The sequence below is a fragment of the Melopsittacus undulatus genome, chromosome 3 (assembly GCF_012275295.1).
Source record: "Melopsittacus undulatus isolate bMelUnd1 chromosome 3, bMelUnd1.mat.Z, whole genome shotgun sequence".
In the NCBI taxonomy this organism is placed as follows: Eukaryota; Metazoa; Chordata; class Aves; order Psittaciformes; family Psittaculidae; genus Melopsittacus; species Melopsittacus undulatus.
In genome coordinates this window covers 115,429,104-115,455,002 of record NC_047529.1, presented here as the reverse complement: position 1 = coordinate 115,455,002, position 25,899 = coordinate 115,429,104, and the positions used below count along the sequence as shown (strand labels likewise).

Genomic DNA, 25,899 nt, shown 5'->3' with positions numbered 1-25,899 from the left:
GCAGTTGTTGCTGGGGTGCATAAAACTGCACCAGATCTTATGATTCCAGGCAGCCAAGGAAGAGGGCACCAGCTATTTTTATCCTAACCTTATCTTGTCAAGTAAACCCTCATTCCAGGGAAACAGCACCCTCACTTCAGAAACCCTCTCCAGAGCCCAGACCATACCTCAACGCTGAAGAATCAGCTTAGCCAAGCAGGATCACCAGCAGGAACCTTGCTCTTACAGAAGGCTCTTGAAACTCGCTGCAGCCCTGGCTGTGCCTGTCAGTTTAACATGGGAAGCCAACACAAGCACGGTAGGTGCAAATACAAAACCTTAAGCTGTTACAGAGAGAACATGGAGCACAAGCAAGGTTTTCCTTGAAAAACAACCAGTTTATTGTATACTGTGAATATGAAGGACAGCCTTACCAAAAAACCTTAGTGACTGGAGACATTCTCGTATTTGCCAAAGTATATCATAAACTATTTACACAAAGGCAGTTAAAAGGGTAAAAAATTACTGCAGTCAATTAATGCTGAATAGAACTTTATCAAAAGAGAAGGAAGAGAAACAGTGCAAAAATACTGTCAAAAGTAATCAGTTCTATACACAAGATAAAACTGATAAGCATAAGCTTATGGACTGATATGAATAATACATTAGAATATAAAATAGCATGCATAGATTTCTTTTTCTTTAAAGGCTTTCAATAGCATAGAATAGTTCCGCCATTCAGCCCTGACAGGAGTGAAGAGGGGGGGCAGGAAGGGCACATAACTGCTGTCTCATGTCTCTACAGAAGGTGTACATCCACCACGGTGGTGAGATGCAGCTCATTGGTCTGTGCTGAGCTGTCATGTACACAGTTACAGAACAAATAAACGAGGAAGCATCGAAATACTGAAGTAAAACAGGGCAGTAAAATCCAGTGACATAAAACTTAAACATGTTATTATCATTTAACATGCCCCACACAATTATATATGGGAATATTACAGTCATCTGCATGTGTAAACTTTTCTCCTGTGTAAAATTGCCCAAGAAAGGTACTTTACTAGTAAGGAAAATGTGGCTTCCATATGGCGCAATTGCAATGGGATAAACATCCTATTAACGGTGTTCTGGCACTAAGGATTTGTTTTCTGTCAAAGACCAACTAGCAGCAAGAAAGTAACTTTAACATGCACAAAAAGAAAGTTCTTAGATACTTAATGCATGATTAAGTTGTGGGACTCACCAACGCAGGACATCATGAAGGCCAGAGGAGGAAATGGGTTCTAGAGAAGAGGCTTCATGGGAGATGGCTCCATCAGCAGTTATTAAACACAGTAAGCAGGACTCAACTTTGGCCTCAGGAAGGCCCTGCAGGACTGGCTGCCAGGTCTGCTGAAGGGGTTGAGCACCCTCTTCTAGTCATATTTCCTCTTTGAGTGTCAGCTACCAGCCACTGTCCAAGAGAGCAAGGAAGCCTTCGTGTCCTACTCCTGCCTGTCTCATCAGGGAACAGTGCCCCTGGACTACCTGGAGCAGAATGTGTTACCCAGGTGAGTTGGCAGAGTGAAACTATTGAGCACTGCACGTTTCAGGGATCAGCAGAAGTATTAGCCTTGCCCTCACTGTTCAAGAGCAGCTTTCACTGAAGAATCCCAGCACTACTTCACCACTGACTTCCAGTTCACCCTCCAAAAGCAAAGCCCTGCTGTTGTAGTATGGGGAAAGTTCTCAGTGAGGATGCACAGAAAGGGCAGGCAAGGGAACCACAAAGGAACACACTGGCCAAAAACAGCTGAGAGCAGTGGAACTGTAGTCTGAGATACTCTGAAAACATTGACAAGATTTAAACACTGCTACTTATGAGCTGTGCACTGCATGTTTCACAATCTAACAGCCCCAGCAGCCAGCTCTTCCCTGCCAGCCAAGCCACACAGCTGCCTGTGCAGTGTCCTCAAACCTCACATGGCATCTGGACATCACACAGCACCACATTCTACAAGAAAACTTTTCTAGAGGGCTGAGAATGAGCTGAGGACAGTTGCCTTTGGCATTTTGAACTTGAAACCTCTCTCTTGTTGGCACCAAACCTCACACGACTTGAACTATACATCAGCAGATTTGACACCTCTGTCACAAACTGTGAGACTGACAACAGCCAATGCAATCATATCCTCCCAGGAGACCAGGGGGAAGTCAGGTGTTGAGAATGCAGCACTGGCAGTAGCTGCTGTATTTTCCCTGTGGATTTGTGTGCTATAGCCATGTATGAGATTGCCCGTCAGCATTTATTTTAGAGTGGCTTCTGGGCTACAGAGGCAGCAGATACTGAATCAAAGAAATAATGTATTGGGTTGGAATGACCATCTCTGTTGAAGCACCAAGACTTACTCACTCTTTACCAAGTGATGTTTTGCCATTTGCATTTCTGCCTGCTTACAAGAAAGTAATTAAAAATAAAGCTATTGAAATCATGCAAATATTAGTTATTAATATTTGGAGTGAGGCAACTGTTTTAAATAAGTGGAGCAGAAATGTCCTTCAGTATACTTTTATAAAGGATTGCATTAGCAATAGGTTGAATAAGGCCTCACAGATGTGTCTCCTGTCAGCTGAAACCAGTTCAGGGAAAAGGTATTTCCAACAAGGCTGAGCAGTTAGGGTCCCTGTTATCTATATAAGAGAAGGCTTGTGGGAACAAGCTTCATCCTCCCTCAGTTAATCCAGGACCTGAGGTCCCAAAGCAGATCTGTGGAGGAGCTGGAACAAGTGGGACCTGAGCAGCTCATGTCCACCATCCTCACAACTCGCTGTCATCTCTCCCCATCCCTGATCAGACTATGTCAGGCATGAAATGCTCAGACCAAAATGAACTGAAGACTGGAGGCCAGCAACCTCAATACTATCAATGGTGAGAACTTACTTAAAGAAAAGACGGGCTAAGTACAGGTGAAGAGTGCACAAAAAGGAAACACACACAATGGATTCCCAAGTCAGACTTACTCCTCCATTCCAAGAGTCAGGGAGCATAGGAGCACAGGCTGAACATGAACCTGGGAGCCTTGGGAGAAGGCCACTTGTGTCAAACTTCTTAAGGAGAGGCGCCATTCATTGACTGTGGATGCATCTTTGTGGGATTTTCAGTCCAGACTTTCCTCCAAAGGGATGAAGCTGGTCACTGGTCTCTTGGGAACCCATCATGCTTTGATGTTAAACCCATACAACACAATATGCAGCAACTCCAGACTGTCCTTTTCTACTTATGGCCTCCACTGTTTAAGTCTGTGGGACAGAAACTAAACCATACTGTTGCTTTAAGTCTCTTGCATTCATTCCTGCTATGACTAATAAAATTGGATGCAAAGTGCATTTTCCTGTCACTCCCTAAAGGTTAGCAAGTACTGCCCAAGCAATTTTGGTGTGATAAAACTACAACAGGTTCAAAGTCAGCAGGTTCAGGTTTTCCCCTCCAAAAGTGTATCACATTTCAATCATAAAGCATCAGCACGCTGAGGTTTGGTTGCAAGCTGGGGTGGAAAGGAACCTCTGAAGACATGCACCAGCCCAATTCATTTCTGGTATTAGCAGATCTAGTCAAGATAAAATCTATCTGGAAAAAATACACTGAGGTCAGATGAAAGGAAAAGCTTAAAATTACCATTCTTTGACAATGAAAAGGAAAAAGTGAGTCACATTGGCCTCTATCTACCATAGCAGGCATGGCAGGAGGCAAATGGAAATGACTGTTTATGCCATGGCCACTCACTTGGCTCATTAATAGGCACTGATTTAATATGGAAAGGATTTTTGGTGCCATTTTGTAATTAATATTTTTCCTAAGACACCTATGATGCATCTTTGCATAAAAACCATTTGCTTAATCTTCTTCCTTTCAATCCCAGCTCTGCATTCTCCTATGCAATAATTCTCCTGTGCTCACTGTAGAAACAGAAGTAGATGTTTCAGCCAAGAGCAGCTGAATAATAAGACATAGGAACGGTTTCTTTTCCCTCCCTTCTCACATCCAAGTGGAGCAATGGGACTTGACAGCCCTGAGTTCAAACTTAATTCATCATTAGGAAATTATTCAGAAAGTTCTAACGAGATAACTAATTTAATACGCTTTGCTTCAAGGTTTATTCCTTGGCCTGTTTCCCAGATAGAAAGCATCTCTGTGTAATTATCATGCAGATGCTGCTGCAAAGACTTTAAATGGTTGCTGCTAATTTAACAAGATCTATGTTGGCAATGGCAAAAGGAATCAGAGGAAAACTGAAGTTGACTGAAAACTCAACTAAGCCCTAAAAGGAATATGGTCAAGATATTACAGCTGAATCATAGATAACTCCTCACCATTTGCTGCTAGCTGGAAGCCTCCACCAATCCTCATCACCTCATTAGGCCTCTGTGGCAGAGTAGCAAATCAACACAGCACAGGTTTAAATGCATTGAAGACATATTCTGGTATTGAGCTTTAACTTAAACTCCCACTGATTTTAGGCAGGGGCCAGTGTGTGGGCCCCTTTAGTGCTGAAGTTGTCAGTTTAGGCCTTCAGACACTGACCAGGGGTTTGGAGGAAGGAATGCAATGGAAAAGCAATAGTAGGACTAAAAGATTTCATTTAATCCAGGAAGGGAATACCAAGAAAGGTAATTTAAGCATGAAAGAGTAACTGCATCATGTGCCCTGGGAGGCTGCAACATCACCACCATTGCAGACCTCTGAAGCTGGATATGACACTGGGCAAGACCCTCCCACTTAGCTGTGGTGTGAGCAGGGCAGAGAGAGAGCAGAGACCTCAAGGGCTCCTCTCCAGCCTGATCCATCCTCCAGCCATCCATCAGGACTGCCAAGTTGAAGCAGGGCTGGGCTGCCCACAGGAAACAGGAGTCAATGCAGGGAGGAGAACAACCTCAGTGCAGGAACTTTCCATCTCTTACACTAGAAATAACCGTGTGGGAGACCCACCATGATTTGCTAAAGCTTTGGTTGGTTGGTTTGGTTTTAATTCTATTTTATCCCTTTTAATATCTTTTAAAAGTGCAGTTACTGTCACTTCTAATTGTACACAAAAGCCATGCACATTCATCACGTGCTATACTCCTGTGAAATGAACAGTTTGGAGAAAGGCATATGCACCAAGTCAGGCTAAGTAGCTGGCCAGTGTTGAGAGACAGAGGAGGACGGGTCTAACCCAGACAGAGAAGGGAGATGGTCTGTGCAGTTCAATACAGTAAATACCCTGACAAAGTGAGGTTGGCCAACACCAAAAGACAGACTGCTCCCTGTGCTCAGAAACCACAAGAGTGATGGGGGAAGACTCCAGGCAGACTCTGAGCTAAAGCTCTCAAGGGTCACTGTCTGGAGATCTCAGATAAGGAGGAAAGACCATAATGATGATTTAAAAGTTCAAATGACTAGAAAGTAAAATGATGACATTGATGAAGACAGTAGCTAACACATGAAACTAAAGCAGCTGGAGATGCCTAACTTGAATGAGATTCCTTCTCTACAGGAGGCGAGCCTCGAGGCGATAAACTTTCAGTGTAATCCAGGAGAAGGTGCTTGGTTTGAGGGTTTTTTCAGCTGCACTGAGTTGCAATTCCTCTGCTGTTTAACCCACAACCCACCACAGTTACCAAGAAAGACCCATTCACTGACCTCAGCCTGCTCCAGGTCACTGCCCTTCACCGTGCACTGCTTCAGCTCTTCTGAACCCCTTCAAGGACTGCAGACAGCAGCAAAGGCCTCATTTAAAAGATCCAATATTGCTTTTTTCAAGGCCTAATCTAAAACCTTAATTCCTGTGGAATCTGAACAGTTTAGCACCCAAGCACTCTGCCCTCACAATGTCCTGTGTTTGAGCCCTCTGTACTGTGCCCTGCTCTGTGTGCAGAGGCTCAGGGCTCCATGCTCCAGGACTGTGTTCCCACAGAACCGTAGCTGTAGCAAGTCTTGTTCTTACCATAGACACCACATATCTGGGTCCAGAATGTTCTTAGATGAGAAAAAGCCCACCTCCAAATAACTGTTCATTTCAGAAGCTGTGCAGCAAGATAAAAGCCAGCAAACTACCTTTACAAAGGATTGCTTTACCTAGGGACATGTTACAATGCAGACCAGTTAGGCGAATGTGGTTCAGTTTGAAGGTCACTGTAAGTTTTACAAGTTATTAAAGTAATTCACAAGTTATTCCAAGAAAAATAAATTATATCTTGTATAAAATAATCCATGGGAGACGCTAGTAAAGAACAAGCATTCCTTACTTTCAAGACAACCTTAAGAAGTGCAGTACATGCACACAGTGTTGTCAAGGCAGTTCCTCTTGTTCATCAGTAAGGTTCAGTCCGATCCACAAAGCTGGGTCTGGGATGCTTGGAAAGGTTAAATAAGTCTGGAGTTCTGCAGGAACTGGATGAGCACTTGGTAGACAAACTTGTACTGGGCTATGGTCTGGATCATGAACATCCTCTGCTCCCGCAGGTGTCTCAGCATCATGGGAACATCCACCTTCTGCAAAGCAAAGGAGAGAAAAAGGCATAAGGATGTAGGCTCATGAAATCAGTCATTGTCTCGAGTACCAGGTACCTGACAGGGAACTGCACTGTGTTTATGTAATGTAATGAATTATAACCAACTACAACTTTGTTACCAGCCTCCATGTCAATGAGTATATACAGAGCTGCACATCCAATGGTTTCCCCACTAAAGCTTACAGAAATTTCTGGACTGATGTATATGGGCAGATGACCAAAGACTTGTCCTCCAGCTGTGTACCTCTGATTACCTATCAGCAGATCATCAATTCAACACCTAATAAAGGACTGCAGCTCTATGGAATTTGTTTCTGCTTCAGCATATCTATTTTCAGCTGGAGAAAATAATTCTATATATTGTGTTATCTAAGGTTAAAGGCTAGATATATCAGGAAGGTCTAGTCTAGAACTTAAACAGCCAAGATTAAATAGCTCAGTTCAGCCTCTACCACTGGGGGCATCAAAAGGCCCCATGGCCACTGGCATCCTGTGCTCTGATCCATGGTGAAACTTGCTCGCAGAGGAAGGATCTGACAGTTTTTCAAATGGGAAGCAGGCATCAGAATCATAAGAACAAAGGTTCCCTGTGCAGGCAAATACACTGATCCTTCACTAAAAGAAAAGGGACTCACTGTCACCATAAGATCCAGAAACTGACACCTCTCACAGCCAAGTCTGTGCCAGTACATAGAAGAGAGCAATCTGTCAAGTGAAACCCAGTATCTACAATATACGTCCTGCAGACTTCAGGCCAGTCTGTTCCATCTACTGAACATCCACTAGCAGCTGGACACATTAAAGTGTTCTCCATGAAGGTCTCTTCCAGCTCAGTTTCATCCAAAGGAAGTTCACTCACATGCCCTGAAAATGCTCTGCAACAGGAACTATATCACAGTAAGTGGGGACAGATCAGGAGATCCATGGTGAAGGGACATCTCTAACCCCACTGAGCACCATGGGGCACCAGCACCCTGGGGCACCAGCACCCTGTAGCAGGCTGAATTAATGAACCATTAAAGGCCCATGAGGTAAAGCACTAGGAAACTGCAAATTTCATTAGGTGTTACCATCATTTTGGGATCAAAAACCCCTATGATGTTGTTGTGCTTTATGTGTTGCAACAGGTACATGAGGAGCTATTCAGAAGTCACGGAGCCAAGAAGCTGAGCCTCTCAAGCTCTGATTCAAAGAGCGTGGAGGATGACCCAACATTAGGGATGCAGATTTTCTATGGCAGCAGTAAATACAAGCACTAAGATACATACCATTTTTGAGGAAACTCTAGCAGTTCAACAAGCATAACGATTTGCCATGAGTAATGTCATGTTCTTTTCAAACAGGAGCAAAGCAAGACAAGCTCTTTCCAGCTCACTCAGAGAAAGCCTCCCTGTGGTCTCAGATGCTTATGGAAGCCACACAGTCCTTGCAGGGCAGAGTCATATGGAACCTGATCTCACCTGAGGCACTGCAACAGAACTGCAGGCCAGCTTCGACCTGCATATCACTTTCCTCTCTCAGCAGTTGAGTGCTTGACAGCTCCTTGGTTGTCAGTGAGCACACAACAATCCCTGCATGATGTGGCTTTGGCTTATCTCCATCCTGCCTGTTTGACTTCTGTTGTAGTCAGTTTTACTCCAGGTGAGCAGAATCTTCACACTCACCTTCATCACAGTGTACATGTCAAAAAGAGGTGGCATTTGCAAAAAGAACAAACAGAAATGCTACTTGTTCCTGACTCCCAAACGAAGGGATCTCCCCTGTGAAAGACCACTGCAGCTGCAATCATGAGTTCATGTCCCAGTGCCAGGTCCAAACCAGAACTTGGTAGAGCAGGATCTCAATTACTTTCTTGTTCTACATGTCTACAGCAGTAAGGATGTAATGATGTGACATATTACTTACTATACAGCAAGTTACTGAAACTGTATCCCTGCAACAGATAAACAGCTTTAGACTCAACCAGCAACTGCATAGAAGCCACAGTGACTGAAGGTGTATAGAATTTGGTTAAACCTTTTACCTAAACCTGAAACCTCTGACTCAAAGAGGTCCAGCAGAGCTGCAGACTTTCCAAGATGGTCTGTATCAGGATTTCCAACCTCCCTCCCCTTTCTTCCTTCACCACTAGTATGTTAACATTAACACATCTACTTTTAGGACATTTCTGAGGAAATCAGCCAATTTGTAAGACTAAAGCATCCAAAGTAGTAAGTCATTCTATTTGAGAAAAACCCAATTCATTCTACTTCAGGATAAACTGCTGCCTGGAAAGGAACGCTCTCTGTGCACAGTGCAGTACCTGTCACAAGCTGAAAACATAGTTAATCTATTCCTTTAATTAGGTTTTAATAAGCAAAAATATTAATTTAGCACAATCTGGAGCAAAAATGCCCTTAAGGAAAATCATCTTTAATATTAATGATTATTTTCACCATTAATCAAGACAAAAGAATGCTTTAATTAAGGGACATCAGAGAAATCCCTTATTGAGCACTACCACCAGCTCCTAGTGTAGTTGATGAGAACCCTTCCAAATGTCAAAGCTCACCTCCATGCTCAGATGTTGCAGCACTGCCTTTATCTTCACTTACTCCTCAACTATTCTTTGCCAAATAGGTGACTACCGTAAACCACAGACAAACCAAGGTGGCCAGAACATGTTACACAGCTTCTGGGGTTTGCTCCTTATGCCCACAGTCAGGTTACTGTAAGGCAGATGCAGCTACACGGGTGCTCACAAGAGGTTCAGGTATGGCTCTTGCAGCTATCCAGATTTCCTGAATTTCAAGCAACAACTCCAGTGGATGATAAATGAATGGGAGGGGCAGATGATATGTGACTGCCTGTTACTCTTGCTGCATTGTTATCTCTACAAGAGGTTCTGGTCTTTAAGCAGTTCAGAAATCCCCAGTTTCAATGGCTGTCACATTGAAAGTGTGGGGCACATTGCTGTTCCAGGTGTGATGTTCTTCCTGGACAGTTCCCCAATGACACATAACACTGATGCAAAGCAAGTTGCTACACATGGCTACTCTGCTGGTGCTCTTAACTCCAGACTGCATTACGAGTCTTGTAATATTGGCTGCAGTGCCTAAAACCCTATTCCCCAAAGTACACACTTGCTCCTTAAAACACAGTTAAGTTTTGTTCCAGATAAGATTAGAAGCAATACAAGAGAGGAAGGAGTCCAAGGAATCAGTTTAGAGAGTAAAAGACTGGAGTTAAAAGACCAAGGAAGCTGATAGGACTCTCTAACCTCTCTCAGGTAGTCCCTGTAACATGCTATCTTTAGGCTATTAAATACAGGTAGGAATTAGACTTGATTCTTAAAAGAGAGAAGAAAGACCTAATTTTGAATGGATTAAAGTAACACTCATAACAAAACATGTAACATCAACTCAAAAGAAGACTACAAGTAACCTGCCATTGGAAACCTTTCCCTGTTGCATTTAAGGCCCTGGTCTCTCAGGAGCAGTAGAAAGCAAGCACTTCAATGCCTTTTAACCTCACAAATGCAGCTGGTTAGCCAAGGAAGGAGTCAGGGTTGGAGAAAGCATCTGACTCACCTCATTGTGCTCCAAGCAGCCGACCATCAGCTCGGTCAGGATGACCACACCAGTCCTGCCCACCCCAGCGCTGCAGTGCACCACGATGGGCGGGTTGCAGGGGTTGCTGCTGTCCAGCACACTGTTGGTGTGGCGGCGCACCGACTGGATCTCCTCCAGGTAAGCTGCAAAGAGAAAATGCAGGTGAGGTTGCAGACACCTATACATCTACATGTAAAAATGGGGAGGAAAACACAACATGGAGAAGTCATTCTTTGTCCAAGGGGCAATCATTCAGTTTTTACAACATACTGATTGTTTTGGCCAGGATGCAGTGAGCAGCACTGGATGCAGCAGATACCAGCTGGGTGTTAGTGATTGCTTGGGAGTCTGCTCCTTTAAATTAAATAGTTCTATTAAAATATTTAATTCTGTTCCTCCCCCTGCAAATCTCCAAGTCCCCAAAGCAGATGATTCTAGACATTACTTACAGCAATGCCCACCATTAACAGGCTGGGATCAAAACAACAGCTCAGTCCCACTGAAACTACTGCCTGTCAATGGCAGTATCAGATGGAAAGAGAGCATCCATCTGCCCTGATTCTCCCATCCTCCCTCCTGGACTGAGACAGAATCTCACCCACCTCTCTGCTCTGGGTTTGTTTCTCAACAGTTCCCAGCCCTTCTGGGAGTTCATTATCTGCTTCCCCTGAAGCCATTTCTAGAAAGTGCATGAGTCAAGAACAGTTGTCTTGTTTATGGTGTGTTTATCTAACCAGGTGACACAACTACCCTGACCTCTGAGCATCATTCCAGCATAGCCTAGATGCATGACAAAGATGATGGACCTCACCCAGAAACAGATTCAGATGCATAACTCTTACACACCTCACTTCCCACCACCAGTCAGAGTGGGAAGTGAGGTGCAAGCTGAACTTTCCTGCCTGACTCCTAGTGTCATGGCACTGCAGCCTGGGCAGTCTGTTTGACACAGGCAGCCGTAGCTAAGGCCTGCTAACATCAGAAAAGCTGTGTTTCAATGCACACACTGAAATGAGACTGTACGGGGTGGCAAACAATGGGACAGAGGAAATGAGGATGGTCAGGTTCCAATTACTGTCACACCCAACTACAGCTACAGGGGTTGGCAGGGGAAATAAAGCATGAAACAGAACTAAGAACTGGACAATAGCTTTGCCTTAAAGCCAGATCCTGTGGCATTCCTTTGCCAAAACTGAAATGTCATTTTTATTTTCTGCCTTGGTGACAGAACTGTTATTGATATCAAGCTTATTCCATGTAAAAGTGCACCACTGAAGGACTGTAGCTGTGTCAAGACTGAAGTGGAACTAATGGACCTTCCTGAGGAAGGACTGAGCTGCCTGCAGTTGCAGAGCTGTCAGGAACTTAGAGGGGCAGGCATCAACAACACATCAGTACACTGTGTGCTCACTTCTTCAGTGGTAACTTACAGGTCTCTACATCCCACTCTACTGCAGAGGCAGAGGTGTGGCTTCAGTTAAGTAATGGTTGAACTGTGATTACTTAATAGGGTAGTGTTTATTCCTTGGGAAGAAGTAGGAAGCATTATTAACTCAATAGAGACAACGATAATGTCTGTCTTCTCAGTAATGCATATACCAGGACCATATCCAATTGGGAAGTGCCTTAGTACTGCTTGGGTACTTGGAAGAGTGGCAGTGAGGTCAGATTTACTGCATATGTAATGGAGCCCTCTGCTCTTTTGCAACACATCTGATGCCTCTGGACACTAAATGCTGGCTGACAGCAATAACAGCCTCCTATGGAACTGGAGGAGTTGTGCCGTATTTCACTAACAAGTGAACCTCTCTAATCACATTTCTGTGCAGCCTAATACCTCCTACGCTCATTAGGGAGCTGGGAAGTGATAACTTCCACTAACAGATCAGCTAACAGAGGTATTTATTTAAAACTTCCTAAGTCTTTAGCACTGCTGCTGTCTGATTTTTTCTCCTCTTATTTCAGGCCTTTCAGGGTCAAAATCCTCCATCACCTTAGCTCCTACCTCTTGAATCCCACTTTGTTCTCCAAATCACAGCAAAGTACAACCTTTATATGCTCAGCAATAACCATTTAACACAATCCCAGCTGTAACTAGGTGCAGAGAACTGAACCCAGTGTGAGCAACCATTGACATATGTTATCATGCAAGTTAAAGAAATCTTACATAAAAAGCCCTGGACTTCTTCTGGACAACCATGGTCTGGCCAGTCAGTGTACTGCAAATGCCACACTGTCCTCTCTTGCCCAGAGAGAAGATGCTTGACTTTCAGACCAGTAGTCGCATAGCAGCCAGAATCTGTGCGGAACTTGGTTGTCACCTTGAACTTCCCGTAAGTGGCTGAGCTGTGCTTAGAGCCCAGTTTGGGCCAGTAACGATGACTCTTACTTCTTCCTCCCTCCTTAATAACAAAAGAAAACCCAAACAGAAAAAAAACCATTAGTTCCTGCAAATAAAATTCTTTCCAGAGAGCACAGAACTCTGCAGGTAAGCCAAGTATTGTTGTTTCAAATTGCAGGGAGAGCAAGGAATATCCTACACAGTAAAGAAAATATGCATTAGAACATCAAACTCTCAGCCATGTATGTCTAAGAGTAAGAACGTATGAAGAGCTAACTCTTGTCTTGTGGTGAAAGCCAGCTACTGCTTACAACACTTTGGTAGATGCTCTCCTCCTGGAGAAGCTTCTCCTTTAAATAGAAGGAGATTCTCTTCAGCAGCTTCTAAGTATCAGCCTTGGGAACTGGACAGTGACTTGATGTGCTATGGCACTCCCTGTGTCTGCTAACCGCAACCCTGCACAAAGCTGAAGGCAGCGTTAGTTAGCACCATGTGCCAGTTGTTATAACGCAGCACATAGTTCTTGGATTACAATGGAAATAACTGTTTTGCTTGGCATAAGAATAAAAAGATTTCTTCGTTGTTGGCTTATTTTTTACCATGAACACTTCTACAGAAACAACAGCTCCTGGTCTCCCTGCAGCTGATAAGAGTGATGGTATGCAGGACTGGCCTTGGGCAGGGGGGAAGTCTGTGTCATTTTAACCAGGAGCAGTTCAGTGCTCTCAGTGGAAACATCTTTGTTTGGCTTGGCCAAGCTGGAGTGAAGCAGGGAGAAGGGGGAGTGCTGCTTGTTTCACTTTAGAACTTGCCAAACTCAGTATCAGAAAGTTACCATGTCTAGTATTATAGCAGGCATATGTTCAAACAGAGCAAGCGGAAAAAGGATTGTTGATAGAAAGAAGAGGTTCCTGGAGTGGGAAGTGATGATAACAGGAGATCTGCTCCCATCAGAAAGAACTGTGCTCTGTGATTTTACGTACCTCCTCAGCTGTGACCATGGCTATAACATTCACCCCCTGTTCCCACACCATCTGCCAGAAGTCATGGCATGTGTGTGGCAGAGGCCCTTGGGTAGCAATGTAGTGCCATTCCTCTCCACCTACAGTAACCTGGGAGGAAAAGAACAGAAAATACAGTCAGTGCCCAAACTCTCAGCAGTGCCTGTCCCATTCACTCAAAGTTCTGAACAAGAATCACCCTTGATAAGAGCAAATGGGACAAAACACAATCTTCGGTGTTTCCAAGTTCTTTCTTGAAGCCCATAAAGCGTTGACCAAAATGTACCATCTATTTCTCTTGCATTGCATCTGGATCATACAGTTGAAAAGAGGTTGGTGCTGTTTTGCTGAGGCTCTGTTTCTGATATGGCTTAAAGACAAATAAGCAGCTGACTGACTTCTTGGGCTTTGTGACAGAGCCACGATGAGGGAAAAAGGGGGCAGCAGCAGAAGTGTCTCTATGCATTAAAAAGGCAACTGCATTGCTGCAAATGAGCACGACAGTGGTGCAGAGAGCCTGAGTGCAAATATCCCTTTCCAAGATGAAAGCTAAAGAACTCTGCTGTTTAGGATCTCCCTCAAGTATTTTCCACTCAGGCGAAAAATAACTTCTTAAACAGACTCTCATTACGCTGAGCACTGCTGAAGATGTGGCCAAGCTGTCCCTAGGGGATGCAGTTATGCCCACACACTGTACATAACGCAAAGCTCGGACGGGCCTCTTGCCAGCTATTAATGAGATCAAGACAGGCTTCATTTCAAGTTAACTCTTCCTCGCTCATCGTGGGGTTTTCAGCTCAGAAGCTGCAAACTACTATGAAGTAAATCCAGCATATTAAATGGTTTTAATATCATAGAACCATAGAAAGGTTTGGGTTGGAAAGGACCTTAGGCTCATCCAATTCCACTCCCCTGCCGCAGGCAGGGACACCTCACACTAAACCATGGCACCCAAGGCTCTGTCCAAGCTGGCCGTGAACACTGGCAGGGATGGGGCATTTATCACTTCTTTGGGCAAATTTAAAACCATCTGAAGCTGCAGTCATACAAATCTATTTCCCAACACGTAACTGGATTACCAACCACATCTTACAGAAACATTTGCATGACAACAAGTAATGACATTATCTGTAAAGCACGAACATAGAGATTTACACACTGTCAATTAGGTAGTGCCCTGAGCATTCCCTTGGAGTTAACCAGTGTAGAACACTGCTTCATTTACCTGGCTGAGGCAGATCTTTGAGAACTTTTTTGCTTGATCCATACATTTAACCACACTTTTTGTCTCTGGTATAGACAATCTTTGTACCTTAACAGCGAAGCTCAGCGGTAAATGAGCAGGATTACATGCTATTTCTGAGCAGTGGGAGCTGAAATCCTCCAGGCATGGATGTTATCAGGATGATATAGGAGTCTTTGTCTACTGACTTCTGGTCCAAATATCCAGCCTTCTGGCACATGATATGAAAGGACCATAAACAGTCTGGGGGGAATGGGATGTCTGGAATATTTACTGCATTCTAATGCCCTAACTGCAGGACATTAAAAACTGACTCTTGGGCTGCAGACACACACGTACTGTGCTACTAAGGTAAATCTTGCAGATGCAATTTTACCTTCTAAGCAAAAGCACATCTGCTTGGCTTCCCCATGCAGGGAGAGGAAAATACTGGCAAGGATTCTTGTCACGTGCTAGAACATTTGTGCATGTTCCTGGGTGCTCTGTGAATGGGAGATGTGTCCAATGCTAACACACAAGGAAAACGTGGACTCAAAACTAGCCAAGGAAAATTCTCTTCTGGCTAGTGCTGTTTTGTGAGCATCATTTATGTTAGGAACCTCTTTTTTTGTTGGCGTCCTACAAAGGAGATGAAAAGTTCTGGGCTCAGAAATGCATCATAGCAATGGAAAACCTCAGCATCTATCTAAGGTGTTCAAGGCCAGATTGCACAGACATAGTCTGGTGTGAGGCATCCCTGCCAATGGCAGGGGGGTTGGAACTGGATGATCTTAAGGTCCTTTCCAACCCAAACCAGTCTGGGATTCTAAGAACAGGAATTAACAGTGTAAATCACAACCAAGGAGGCCAGCAAGTCTCTTGAAGTTCTTACTCCAGGAAAACACTAATTTATCATGTTTTATTTATTATTTTTGAGTTATTTCATTTTAATTTGGATTTTGACAATGAGAAAAAGCAGACAGCCCTTCTCTGACAAGAGAATCCGTCATCTGAGGGACAGGAATAAGAGCCAACAAAGGACTTTGCAAATAGTACTGGAAGCCTAAAGAAAACCAAGATGCTACAGCCACTGCAGGATAGTTCATTGGTAAAGCCTGCCACGTTTGTAAGTAACAGACCATTTCTTAAATTATTTCTACGTTGAATTAAGAAGAAATCTGAAGTTTCTTGATAAAAAGTTATTTTGAAGCAGAAATTTAATGCAGTATCCAACCAGAGACAAGCTAAGGTGTAAGGTGTTCTCTTTATCAATGCTCTGTCGATAAATGCATACTTAAAAAATCTTTCAGAGTCACTAAACTCATCAGAAAAGGAAGAAATACATTGTTTGTATATGTAATTGCAGTATCTATGTGAATGTGTTACTCTTAACTACATACTACACTGACTGCACATCCTTTCAGGTGCACGATCATGACAACCACGTCACACTGCAGGTAGTGGTCTGCTCTAACCCATATTCATGAGGTTTAAGAAACACAGCATCTCTTCCTACATTAACCAATGGAGATATTCCCCAACCAGCTGGCAGAGGTGGGCATCCAAAAAGTAAAGATGCTTCTCTGAAATGAATTCCCAGCCTCTAACAGTTAAATCAACTCATGCATGCCACTGGCACAGGGTGCCCAGAGAAGCTGTGGCTGCTCCATCCCTGGAAGTGTTCAAGGCCAGGTTGGATGGGGCTTGGAGCAAGCTGCTCTAGTGGAAGGTGCCCCTGCCCATGGCAGGGTTTGGAATTGGATGAGCTTTAAAGTCCCTTCCAATCCAAACCAGTCTCTGACTCTATGTTATTTGATAGGGGACTTCAGAGATGCTGACACAAAGGTACAACAATGTATAATAACTAAGTTACATCTTCAGAAGCTCCAGAGCTACAGAAAATGCTGTTATGCATCCAGAAAAGCAAAAAGCAGCTTTGACATACCTTCATTTGCAAAGTTCAAGAAAGGTTTTACCTTTATGTGTGAAGCATTGATGTAGCCTGTGTTGTTTTCTTTGGTCGGCACCAGCTCTACTCTGTTCTCCTCATAAGGAACGACCTCCCTGATGCGGTTGCGCTCAGTGTTTTCAGGCAAGGCAGCAGTGGTGAAGATCCCATCTGCCTTTTTCTTTGGAATCTGCTCATATTCTGTAAACACCATCCCCTCTTCCAACTTCCTCTTCAGGATTTTGCACTAAGATTTAACAGGAAGGAACACCAATCCATTAATTCCGCCTGAAGGAACATTTACCACTAGACTCATCCATCTGTTCTTTGACTTTCAATATACAGCCATAGCATCCTCTCAGTCACTTCTTTCAGCTGCAGTTATCTGAGGGAATGTGACACACACTGGTTTCTACTGAGTAAAACCAAAAGCTGATTTTACACTCTCACATTCTACCTTCACATTATTGAAGACTGATACCATAAAAAGCAAAACCCTGCTAAATACAATCCTGGTTCAGTATGAATTTGCATGTGATTTCACCACAATAGATGCCTGTAAAAGCATTTCATATTTAGAGAAGATTGTGCTGCAAGAAGTGTGATGTGGTCCACTTTATCAAAATGCTCCCTAACTTGAAAACATGCAACTTCTGGGGTTGGGCACAACTCTGCATATGGATAGGCAGAGGTTAAGGTCTGTTGTCTGCATACCAGACAGCACAAGGCTGAAAACCTTTAGCCAGAAAGCCTCTTTGCAAATATGTCTTTCAAATCCTAATGGCAGCAAGTGGTTTTAATTTCTGAGATTCCATATCCATGCACACACATCAGAAGGCAAACACCTCTTGTTTGACAGTTTAATCCTGTTCAGAGACATTAACTGAGCTCCTCAGTTGTACCAGAACATGGAATATGGGATCTATGGATGATCACTGCAGGAAAAACTGCCTGACCAAGAGAAAAACATGCAAAATGTTTAATTTAGGGCTCGAGCTCTTATAGTCACATTAAATAATGAACAGTCTCAGTTTTCACCAACTTCAGTAAATGTTCAGACATTTAACAGAACCCAAAGAGACACCAGTGTTAACTCCAGACCTCTTCCATTAATGCTTCTGAACACCTTTAAGAGAATTGTTTTTGCCATTTTAAATCAAATGTTCATATTTTAGGGACTTTGTGCTGCTGGGAACAAAGGGAATGAGAGACACTGCATGAGCCTCCATCTTACCCTCTCATCCATTGGCACCTTGGTGACTTCATCCTGGCTGTCCTCCGGCACTGGAACCCTAGCAACTGAGAGTCCATTCAGTGCTGCCAACATCAAGGGCCTCTTCTGGGCCTCCAGGCCTGCCATCTTCTGCTTTTCTAGATTCTTTTGGCAAGAAAAGGCACGTTTTCATCTCTGTGTGATTATTTATAATGCCAGTAAAATGCTGGAATGTTTTTTTAATCTCCAAAATCTGCAACTCTCTGGCCAAGGAATGCAGATGATCACCATTAGCATCGTAAATTCAAATACAACCTCTATTCTTCCTGTTATTCCTCAAAGGCCTGCTCCTACATGAGCACACAATTTTCATTTCAAAGCAGCAATCCCAGCGTGTAATTCGCTTTACGTGCCATTAAAAGACACACAAATACAATCCTGAGCATTTTCCTGCAAACACGATGCTGGATGTAGGACACACAAAGCATCGCCCTGTTGCGTTAAAGTAGCTCTGCCGTAGCCAAGATACCTGGGGCACCTTTGGAAAAGCAATCACTTCAATCTATGACAACAAACAGCAAAACACAGGCCATTGTTTCCCTTCTGGGATGGCAATACTTAAAATGAGAAGTCTTTCGATGCACTCAGCTATTGCAGTGATTCAAACAGCACCCATAATGTATTGTGCACTAAAACCTGAGCTCATGTATCCCAGAAAACGACTGTATCAGCAGCCAGGAAGGGATATTGTTTATCATGCTCATGCATGGAATATCATATTCCATTTCCTTAATGCTTTCTGCGGGACTTGGAAGGAGAGATGAGCACAAGGGAAGCCTGGTTCTCCACATGGTGTGGACACCACACAGGCCAAGCTCAGCTCCTAGGAACACACTACTCAACACATGAATGCCCTCAGCCATCTCTAAATGGCTTGACTGCTCAAAAGCCCTGGGAGCTTTTTCCTCACCACTGGGTTCCTCCGCAGCACAAAGTAAAAAGCAAACAAGCAAAGCAAATATCCAACCCCATCTGCTTTCTTTTCCAGCTTTCAGAAAGTGGAAAAATTGATTTTTCCTTTCTTTGGGGCTTTTATTATTATTAAAGCAAAATAGAAAAGTCTGTGCTTAAAAGATCATGGTCACCAAAATTACCATTCATATAACATGCAATTCCTGTGACAAAAGGAAGGTCTGCATGTGTTAAGACTGCTGACCTAAGCTGGAATCACTTTAAAAGCTTTAATGCTAAGACTACCCCTTCCAAAACAACAACAACAAAGAACCTTTTGACCAAAGGCTGCTCTGAATGTACTCAAACAGCAAAGAGTACTCAAACAGCATCTCTAAGCCCTTTTCTTGCCTTCATTTCCATCCTCAGATCCTTTGGGTTCCTGTTTCTCAATGTTTCCTTTCCTCAGAAGATCAAAAGAACACATATATGCTTGTTACAGTGAAGTAGATGTTGACTTCATTACTTAGTCAAGCATCTATTTTACATTTAAAGTATAAGATTCTGCAAGGAGCAAATTCAGTTTCCATGATACAACTCAGTGGCCCAAGTTTGACACCTAGCCATTACATCAGTGTCAGGATCACCAACAACCAAGGAGCACTGTACACATGTTCAGAGTTTCTTTGAGTACACAATAGTACTTCAATCTAGCTAGCTGCTGATCTAGTACGTTACAAGCTCTTTTCTGCTCTGGACCATGGAACTGTTTTTGTTTCAGACCTCAATGCTGAAGAACTACAGTACACATTTCACCTTCTGTGACTGCACTTGCACTTCTCAGAGCGCTGCATCAAGCGCATCCCTCAGTCACTAAATGGTAAGCACCCCTCATGCTTCTGCCATTGCTTGCAGTGGCACTGAAGCCTTTAAATGCTTCTTATTCTGAAGTCATTGCAAGTTTAAAAGGGTGCTGTTTGCCATTCTTGAGTGCATTTGTTAATGAATAAACAACCCATGGTAAAACCAGCAATCCATGGTCTATAGCTACCAGGGTTGCATTCATGTAACGCTGTTATGTAAAGTAGCAGGGAAGGCAATCTGGGAGATCACCCGAAAAACTCGGGTGGGTTTCTGCTGTGCTATAGATTATGTGATACTTGACAGCCCTGCAAAGAAGCAAGAAAATGCTAGTGCTGAAACACAACCTCCAGCCCATATCAGCAAACACGTTTCAGACCCACCCTGCCTTCAAGTCCACACAGGCAGAGGGGAGCAGGTACTAAAGGGGGCTTTGTGGTCAGCCTCCTCGTCACCCAGTGCAGGCTCTGCAACCACCTCGGGCTGGCTCTCGGAGTGATGGTGACACCATCAGCTGGATCTGACATGGACCTGGCCAGCAGGTGAAAAACCACATTGGAGGAAGCATACAGCCCAGAACTGGGTGTGAGATCAGCCCTTTTGGTGGCCACAGAGATCCTCAAACCCAAACTGGCTCTGGCACTTAACATCCCATTTCCCACCTTTGAGCAAATCAACATCTTCCCACCCAGGTGTTCCCCACAGTTTACTGATCCAGCAGGTTTTGGTACGCAAACCAACCTCTAGGACTATCAAGAAGCCACCCCAACAGAGGAAGGCACTTACCCTCATCATGATTTCTCTTTCTATAATGCTGTCCTCAATAGAAAACATTTCAGACACAGGTCTTTCCTTGACAGGTTCTTTCTTGACCCGCTCCTTCACACTTGTGAGGTCAGGCTCTGAGATAGAGGGCCCCAGCGAGGACCCGTTTATTGCCATTTGATCAGTTCGAGACACACTCATGGCTTTGGAAGGCCCTGGCCTCATGGCCTTGGCCCTGGCTACAGCCACAGAAATGCTAACAGGGTCCTGCCTCAGGGCCCCATTGCTGACACTCTTCCGAGGCCCAGGATACTCTGGAGGAGGTTTATTTGGTATTCTAGCCAAGGCAGCTTGCAGCTGAGCACTGTACTCCATGTTCTTATGGAGGGCTGTAATCTGCGACACAGATTCTGAGGCTTCTTCTTCCTCTTCGCTCTCACTGCTGTGTATCAGCATGGTGGCATCAGAGAACGTCTTTTTGTGATGATAATGAGGAACTTGCTGGACTTCATGCCCCATCTGAACCGACTCTTCCGGCTGCACTTGCTCCCGCAGGGTGTTCCTGCGTGGCAGAGGAGCGTTTAAAGTCTTCAGTGCCATGGCTTCTATCCCACGTACCATGTTACTGATGACCTCCAAGCTGTGGCGCTTGTTCACCGCTGCGTGGTGCTTCACAGCCAGGAGGGGCTCACTGACCTCCTGCAGCGACTGACGGACAACAGGCGAACTGTCCTCTTGGAAGGTTTTAACCGAGAGCTGGACCTTGCGAGTGACCAGGTCAGGACTGCTCCCACTGACATACTTGTGCCGGTGACTCGCCAGGTCTGGTGTGCTCGTGGCAGGACGTGGACGTGGGTATGGAGGTGGGGGTCTGAAGAGATAGTTCTTTAACATGTGAGCGGTGTTGTAGCTCTGGCTGCTCTGCAGCTGCATGTTAGCCAGCTCGGGTGTGCTGACGGTGTGGGATATGGCACTGGCTGCTGTCTTATTCTGAGCAGCATTATTAGGGTTCATTTGGTCGGAGGGGGCGACAGGCTTGTTATAGCCACTGCTCTGGGGTCCATAGGTAATTGTGTAAGGATGCCTCTCTCGAATCTCAGGCTGACTGTAAACTAGGTCTTCTGGCTGGTTATAAGCATGTGTGTTTCCAATATTGAGGTTCCTCAAAGACTGACTCTGGCTATCCATCTGGATCACCCCTCTTTTCATTTGCCTCATGACGGTTTCATAGTCTGGAGTTGGCCGGTAAGATGGTACTATGATTGCACTGTGTCTGTGGCTGGGGATGTAATCTGCTCTCATGATGTCACTTCCAGGGATGCTCAGATTGGAGGACATTGGAGATGCCTGGATGAAGTTCTGTGAGCGATTGAGAGAGTTCATGCTGTGGGCACTGCATACGCTCCCATTAGGTCTATTACCATTCAAGTAGCTGAAGTCCATTGGACACCTGTCCAAACTGGTCTGAGACCTACAGTAGAAAGTTTCTTCATTTCCATGGAAAATGCTATCTGTGTAAAGCAAAGATAAAGACATTGATGATTTTAACATACAAAGATTCATTCCATATTAACAAAGCTTCAAAAGAAGTCTGCACCAACGAGTACAGACACAGCTTAGTGTACAACAACTGCAAGGAACATTTGGTCTTGGGAGCATCCCTGAGTCACTGCAACAGAACTAAAACAAAGCTACTCACATAAATGCTGCTAGCAGTTAGCAAAATACTGTAGTTCACATCCTTGTGGGAGACATGAAAGGGGAAAGAGAGGAAGTGTTTTTGCCTGGGGTGGCAAGGAAGAATAAGGGGGCATCTCCTCCCTCAGCATCCTGTAATGATTCATTGCTGCTGCCACCTTAAAACCCCCAGTGTTGCTAGCCTGTGGCAAACCTAACAGTTCTCTTGTCTTTTCTGTTGGTGCACTGCTGTCTGTGATTTGAAGTAGCAGAAGACTCTGAAATTGGGAATCCTACTCCAAACCAATCAACAGCTTTGAGGATCTGAAGTACAACACTGGAGGGTGATCAAGACTCAGAGGAAAACCACAACCAACCAAAACACTCTACAGATGCACTAGAGAATATTAAACATTTCAGCAAAGGATATTTGAGAGGGAATCAAGATGATAAAGATGATGACAGCTTTATGGAAGGCTGTCCCTGTTAAAAACCTTGTGAGAAAAGAGTAGCAGCTCCCAAAGCTGTGAAGTCAGCTAATCCATCAGTATAGAGAAGTCTGTGTAAAACTAAGAGAACTTTACAGTTCTAAAACTGAGAATGTCCCTCTTCAGACCCTCAGCTTTGCAGTAAATCAGTAGCACCCACTAAGACAAATCTTTTACTGTATGCAAGGAGCAAAACTTATCAAGTTCTACTTTAAACTCAGACCATCACAACTCTAAACCACTCTCAGGTATGACTAAGAACTCCTCTGCTGCTGAGAGCACTTCAACTGTGCCTCTCATGAACTGCAGAGAATGCAGCCTAACAGAGCTGGCTACGTGTGTTCCAAAAGCTGGTGTGGTTAAGGGTGTGAGATTCAAGGTGTTTAGAGGCTGGGCGCCTTTCCCAGTCTTGATCAAAGTAACCTGGTACAACCTCTTAGAGAATTTATTTGTCAAACATGGGGGTAAAAACAGTTAACCCTCCCTACGTCCATAACACTAACAATGTAGGCAGATGTTGGTGAAAAGTCAGCAGAACAGACCATCTAAATACAGTTTCATGACTGGGATGCTCTGATTTCTCCTTTCCCCTAACTCTGTTTCTAACCCTGGCCCCAGCTGGCAATGCCTTTGAGTGCAGCCATCCTACTTCCTTTTGAGATTACCTTTCCAGCTCACTGAGCTGGAATTCCAAGTTTAAGGTCCATATAATCATGCACAGACATTTTAGAGAAATTTGAAAACCGAAATTGGACTTTAAACAGAAGATTTACTGCAACATTAACCATAAAACTACTCTCTCTTTTCCAGCAGCAGCTCCCATTTGACCATGACAGCATTAGAAACCTAGACATAAAGGTTAGGAGCCTCTTTGCATGCACATAAAACTGAAGTCCATTAAAGGCAAAAGATACGCTCTAAGTACCTTGTGAATTATGTGTTTCAGTGTAGTGTTCTCCACACTGGACATGCATGGGAGGCAGTATAAATGGATGTTGTCTTGGCTGAAATAAAAGCACAAGGTAAAATAAAAAGCATTAGCAACTTGGTTTGCTACAGGTTCTTTGCAGCTGAAACAAGAGAAATGGTTCTATGCCCTTTGCAAACTGCTTGCTAAGTTCTGTTACAGAGCCCAAACCTGACCAGTGAAAACTCAACCACTTCAGAAAACAACAGCCAGACTCTCCACTCACAACTTGCCACAAGTTTAGTAAAAAGCCCTTGAAGAATTAAACCAAAACAAACTTCCCATCAGGACAAAAGCAGGAGATGAACAAATTCAAGGACCTAGAACACTGTTACACAAGCAACAGGAGTACATATAAAGTAACATGAATGTTGGGTTCCCTACATAATGAATTTGAGCCTACCTCCAACAATCTGCACTGCAAGAAGCTTTTTAACACAAGTATCATAGGGGCCAATTCAGCATTAAATCAGTAGGATCACTTGCAGCAACCAGCTTTGCCCACTGGTAAAACAGTGTGTTTTGCAATCACATTTTACCACTTGCACTGTAACGTCGTGCCTGGTGTCACTGAGCAAAGTTTCTGAAAGCATTCTTTGATACACAAAGTAAGCAGAAAGAGAAGGAAGACACTCTTGCCTTGTGAATATGTGAATAATATCTGAACAGCAGAATAAAGGCTCTTCATCAAGGCTCATTCAAGTAGTTCAAACTATTAAGGAATATTGTGGATGCCCAAGGCAAAAAAGAAACACCAAATAATTTACCACCTCTGCATGCACATGCACAAAATGAGTACCATGCAAGTTAGCTATTCAGGAGGGGGTGGGGAAGGGTTAAAGTTATATTTTCTATGTAAATGGGGAGAGGGAATGAGAATCAAAGAATGTGAGCACCCATGAATTCTTGCATACAAAATGGTTGTGTTCAGCCAGAGCTGGAAGACGACAGAAACTATTTCTGCTACAGCAATGACTTCCAAGGGTAGAAACCCTACTCTCACTGAACAAACAGGGCCAAGGAGCCTGCTGCTGATAGCCCAAGTAGCAGAGCTTAGCCTGGATTAAACCAAGATGCTGGGAAGTCTAATGAATGGGGAGCAGAGGAAAAATGCAAGGAAGAAGTGATTCCTATTGGAAATGTATAGATCTGGAGCAGTTTTCTTTGTGATAGATGTTATGGAAGATAACTGCAAGAAATTAAGGATTATTCCTCCCCCCTCCCCTTTGTTATTCTGGAGGCCCATCTGCCTCTTCTGATGGAACAGGAGAAGCTTGAGGTCTGCAGAACACCAAGATCCAAATTAAAGATCACTTGGGGGTTTTATTATATTAAGATCTCCTACACTGAGGAGGTCTGACTGGAAATCCAGCATCACTGGGTGGCCTGACAGGCAAAGAAACAGCATAAAATGGCTTTAAAGTAATAGATAAAATACAGGTTCACCATGATGCCAAAACCATATACAGGGGTTTAACCTGAAAGTAATGAACGTGATCCTCAGTGAAGTGGCAGAGCCTCACCCTGAAGATTCCACTTCACTTCCCATTTATGACTACTGATTTATTACCATACAAGACAAATGAATAGGCAGGTATATAAAGGTATGTACAGAGCAGACAACAGTCAGGAGGCCTTTTTTTCCCCTTTCCTTCTCCCCAAAGAGAACTGTTCCAACAAGTTAACAAAACAATTACGAGAAGAAGCAGTTGAAAGTTCAATGTGAAGCATTAGCAGCACAGTTTGTTTTTCACTGGGCATTCCTCTGCTTGGTCTTCATGAGGCTGGGTTTTAAACCCAAACCTTGTTGCACTCTTATGTTCAACACATAAAGAGGCTGCAGGATTTGCTTCCTCCTTGAAGAAGGAGATGTCTACTTTCTATATCTAATACAGAGGGCAGCTCTCTCCTCCTTGTCATATCCCTGAGGCCATAGCATGAGCATGCAAAGCACATTTGGTTTCGTCATCTTCAGTCTTTCAGAGGCATCTCCAGGGACCAAACTAGCAGATACAAAACCTACTGTAAGCATGCCTTAGAGAACATGACACACAGGCTGCGTATTGCATTCATGACACCTTAGACACATGCTAAGAATGAAAGGACAAAGAAATCTGGAGCCAGCTACAACAGATTTGCTTCCCAATGGCTGGGAAACACAACACAGCCTTTAGATATAATGGACCATATAAAAACACACAGGAAAACAGCCTGTGCTGCAATCTGCAAATATAAAGCTATCCTAGTGTCAGTACCTGCTTAAGCTTAATTTCCATCCCTGGAAGCGTTGAAGGCCAGGTTGGACAGAGCTTTGGGCAACCTGGTCTAGGGTAAGTTCCTACTGGCAGGGGTTGGAACTGGATGA

The 25,899-nt window shown here is 43.9% G+C and overlaps 1 protein-coding gene across 1 annotated transcript in view; it reads right to left on the bottom strand.

The window, feature by feature from the left end:
- Nucleotides 1-3,013: 3,013 nt before the first annotated feature.
- Nucleotides 3,014-25,899, bottom strand: part of PTPN14 (protein tyrosine phosphatase non-receptor type 14) — a 67,056-nt gene continuing 44,170 nt past the window's right edge. Inside the window, exons 11-18 of the mRNA XM_005143874.3 lie at nt 23,493-23,571; nt 20,424-21,913; nt 17,847-17,990; nt 16,641-16,859; nt 13,425-13,553; nt 12,268-12,502; nt 10,080-10,243; nt 3,014-6,490 (exon numbers count right to left, since the gene is read on the bottom strand). Coding sequence (XP_005143931.1) covers nt 6,362-6,490; nt 10,080-10,243; nt 12,268-12,502; nt 13,425-13,553; nt 16,641-16,859; nt 17,847-17,990; nt 20,424-21,913; nt 23,493-23,571 — 2,589 coding nt within the window. The 3' untranslated portion in view covers nt 3,014-6,361. The remainder of the gene's footprint in view (nt 6,491-10,079; nt 10,244-12,267; nt 12,503-13,424; nt 13,554-16,640; nt 16,860-17,846; nt 17,991-20,423; nt 21,914-23,492; nt 23,572-25,899) is intronic.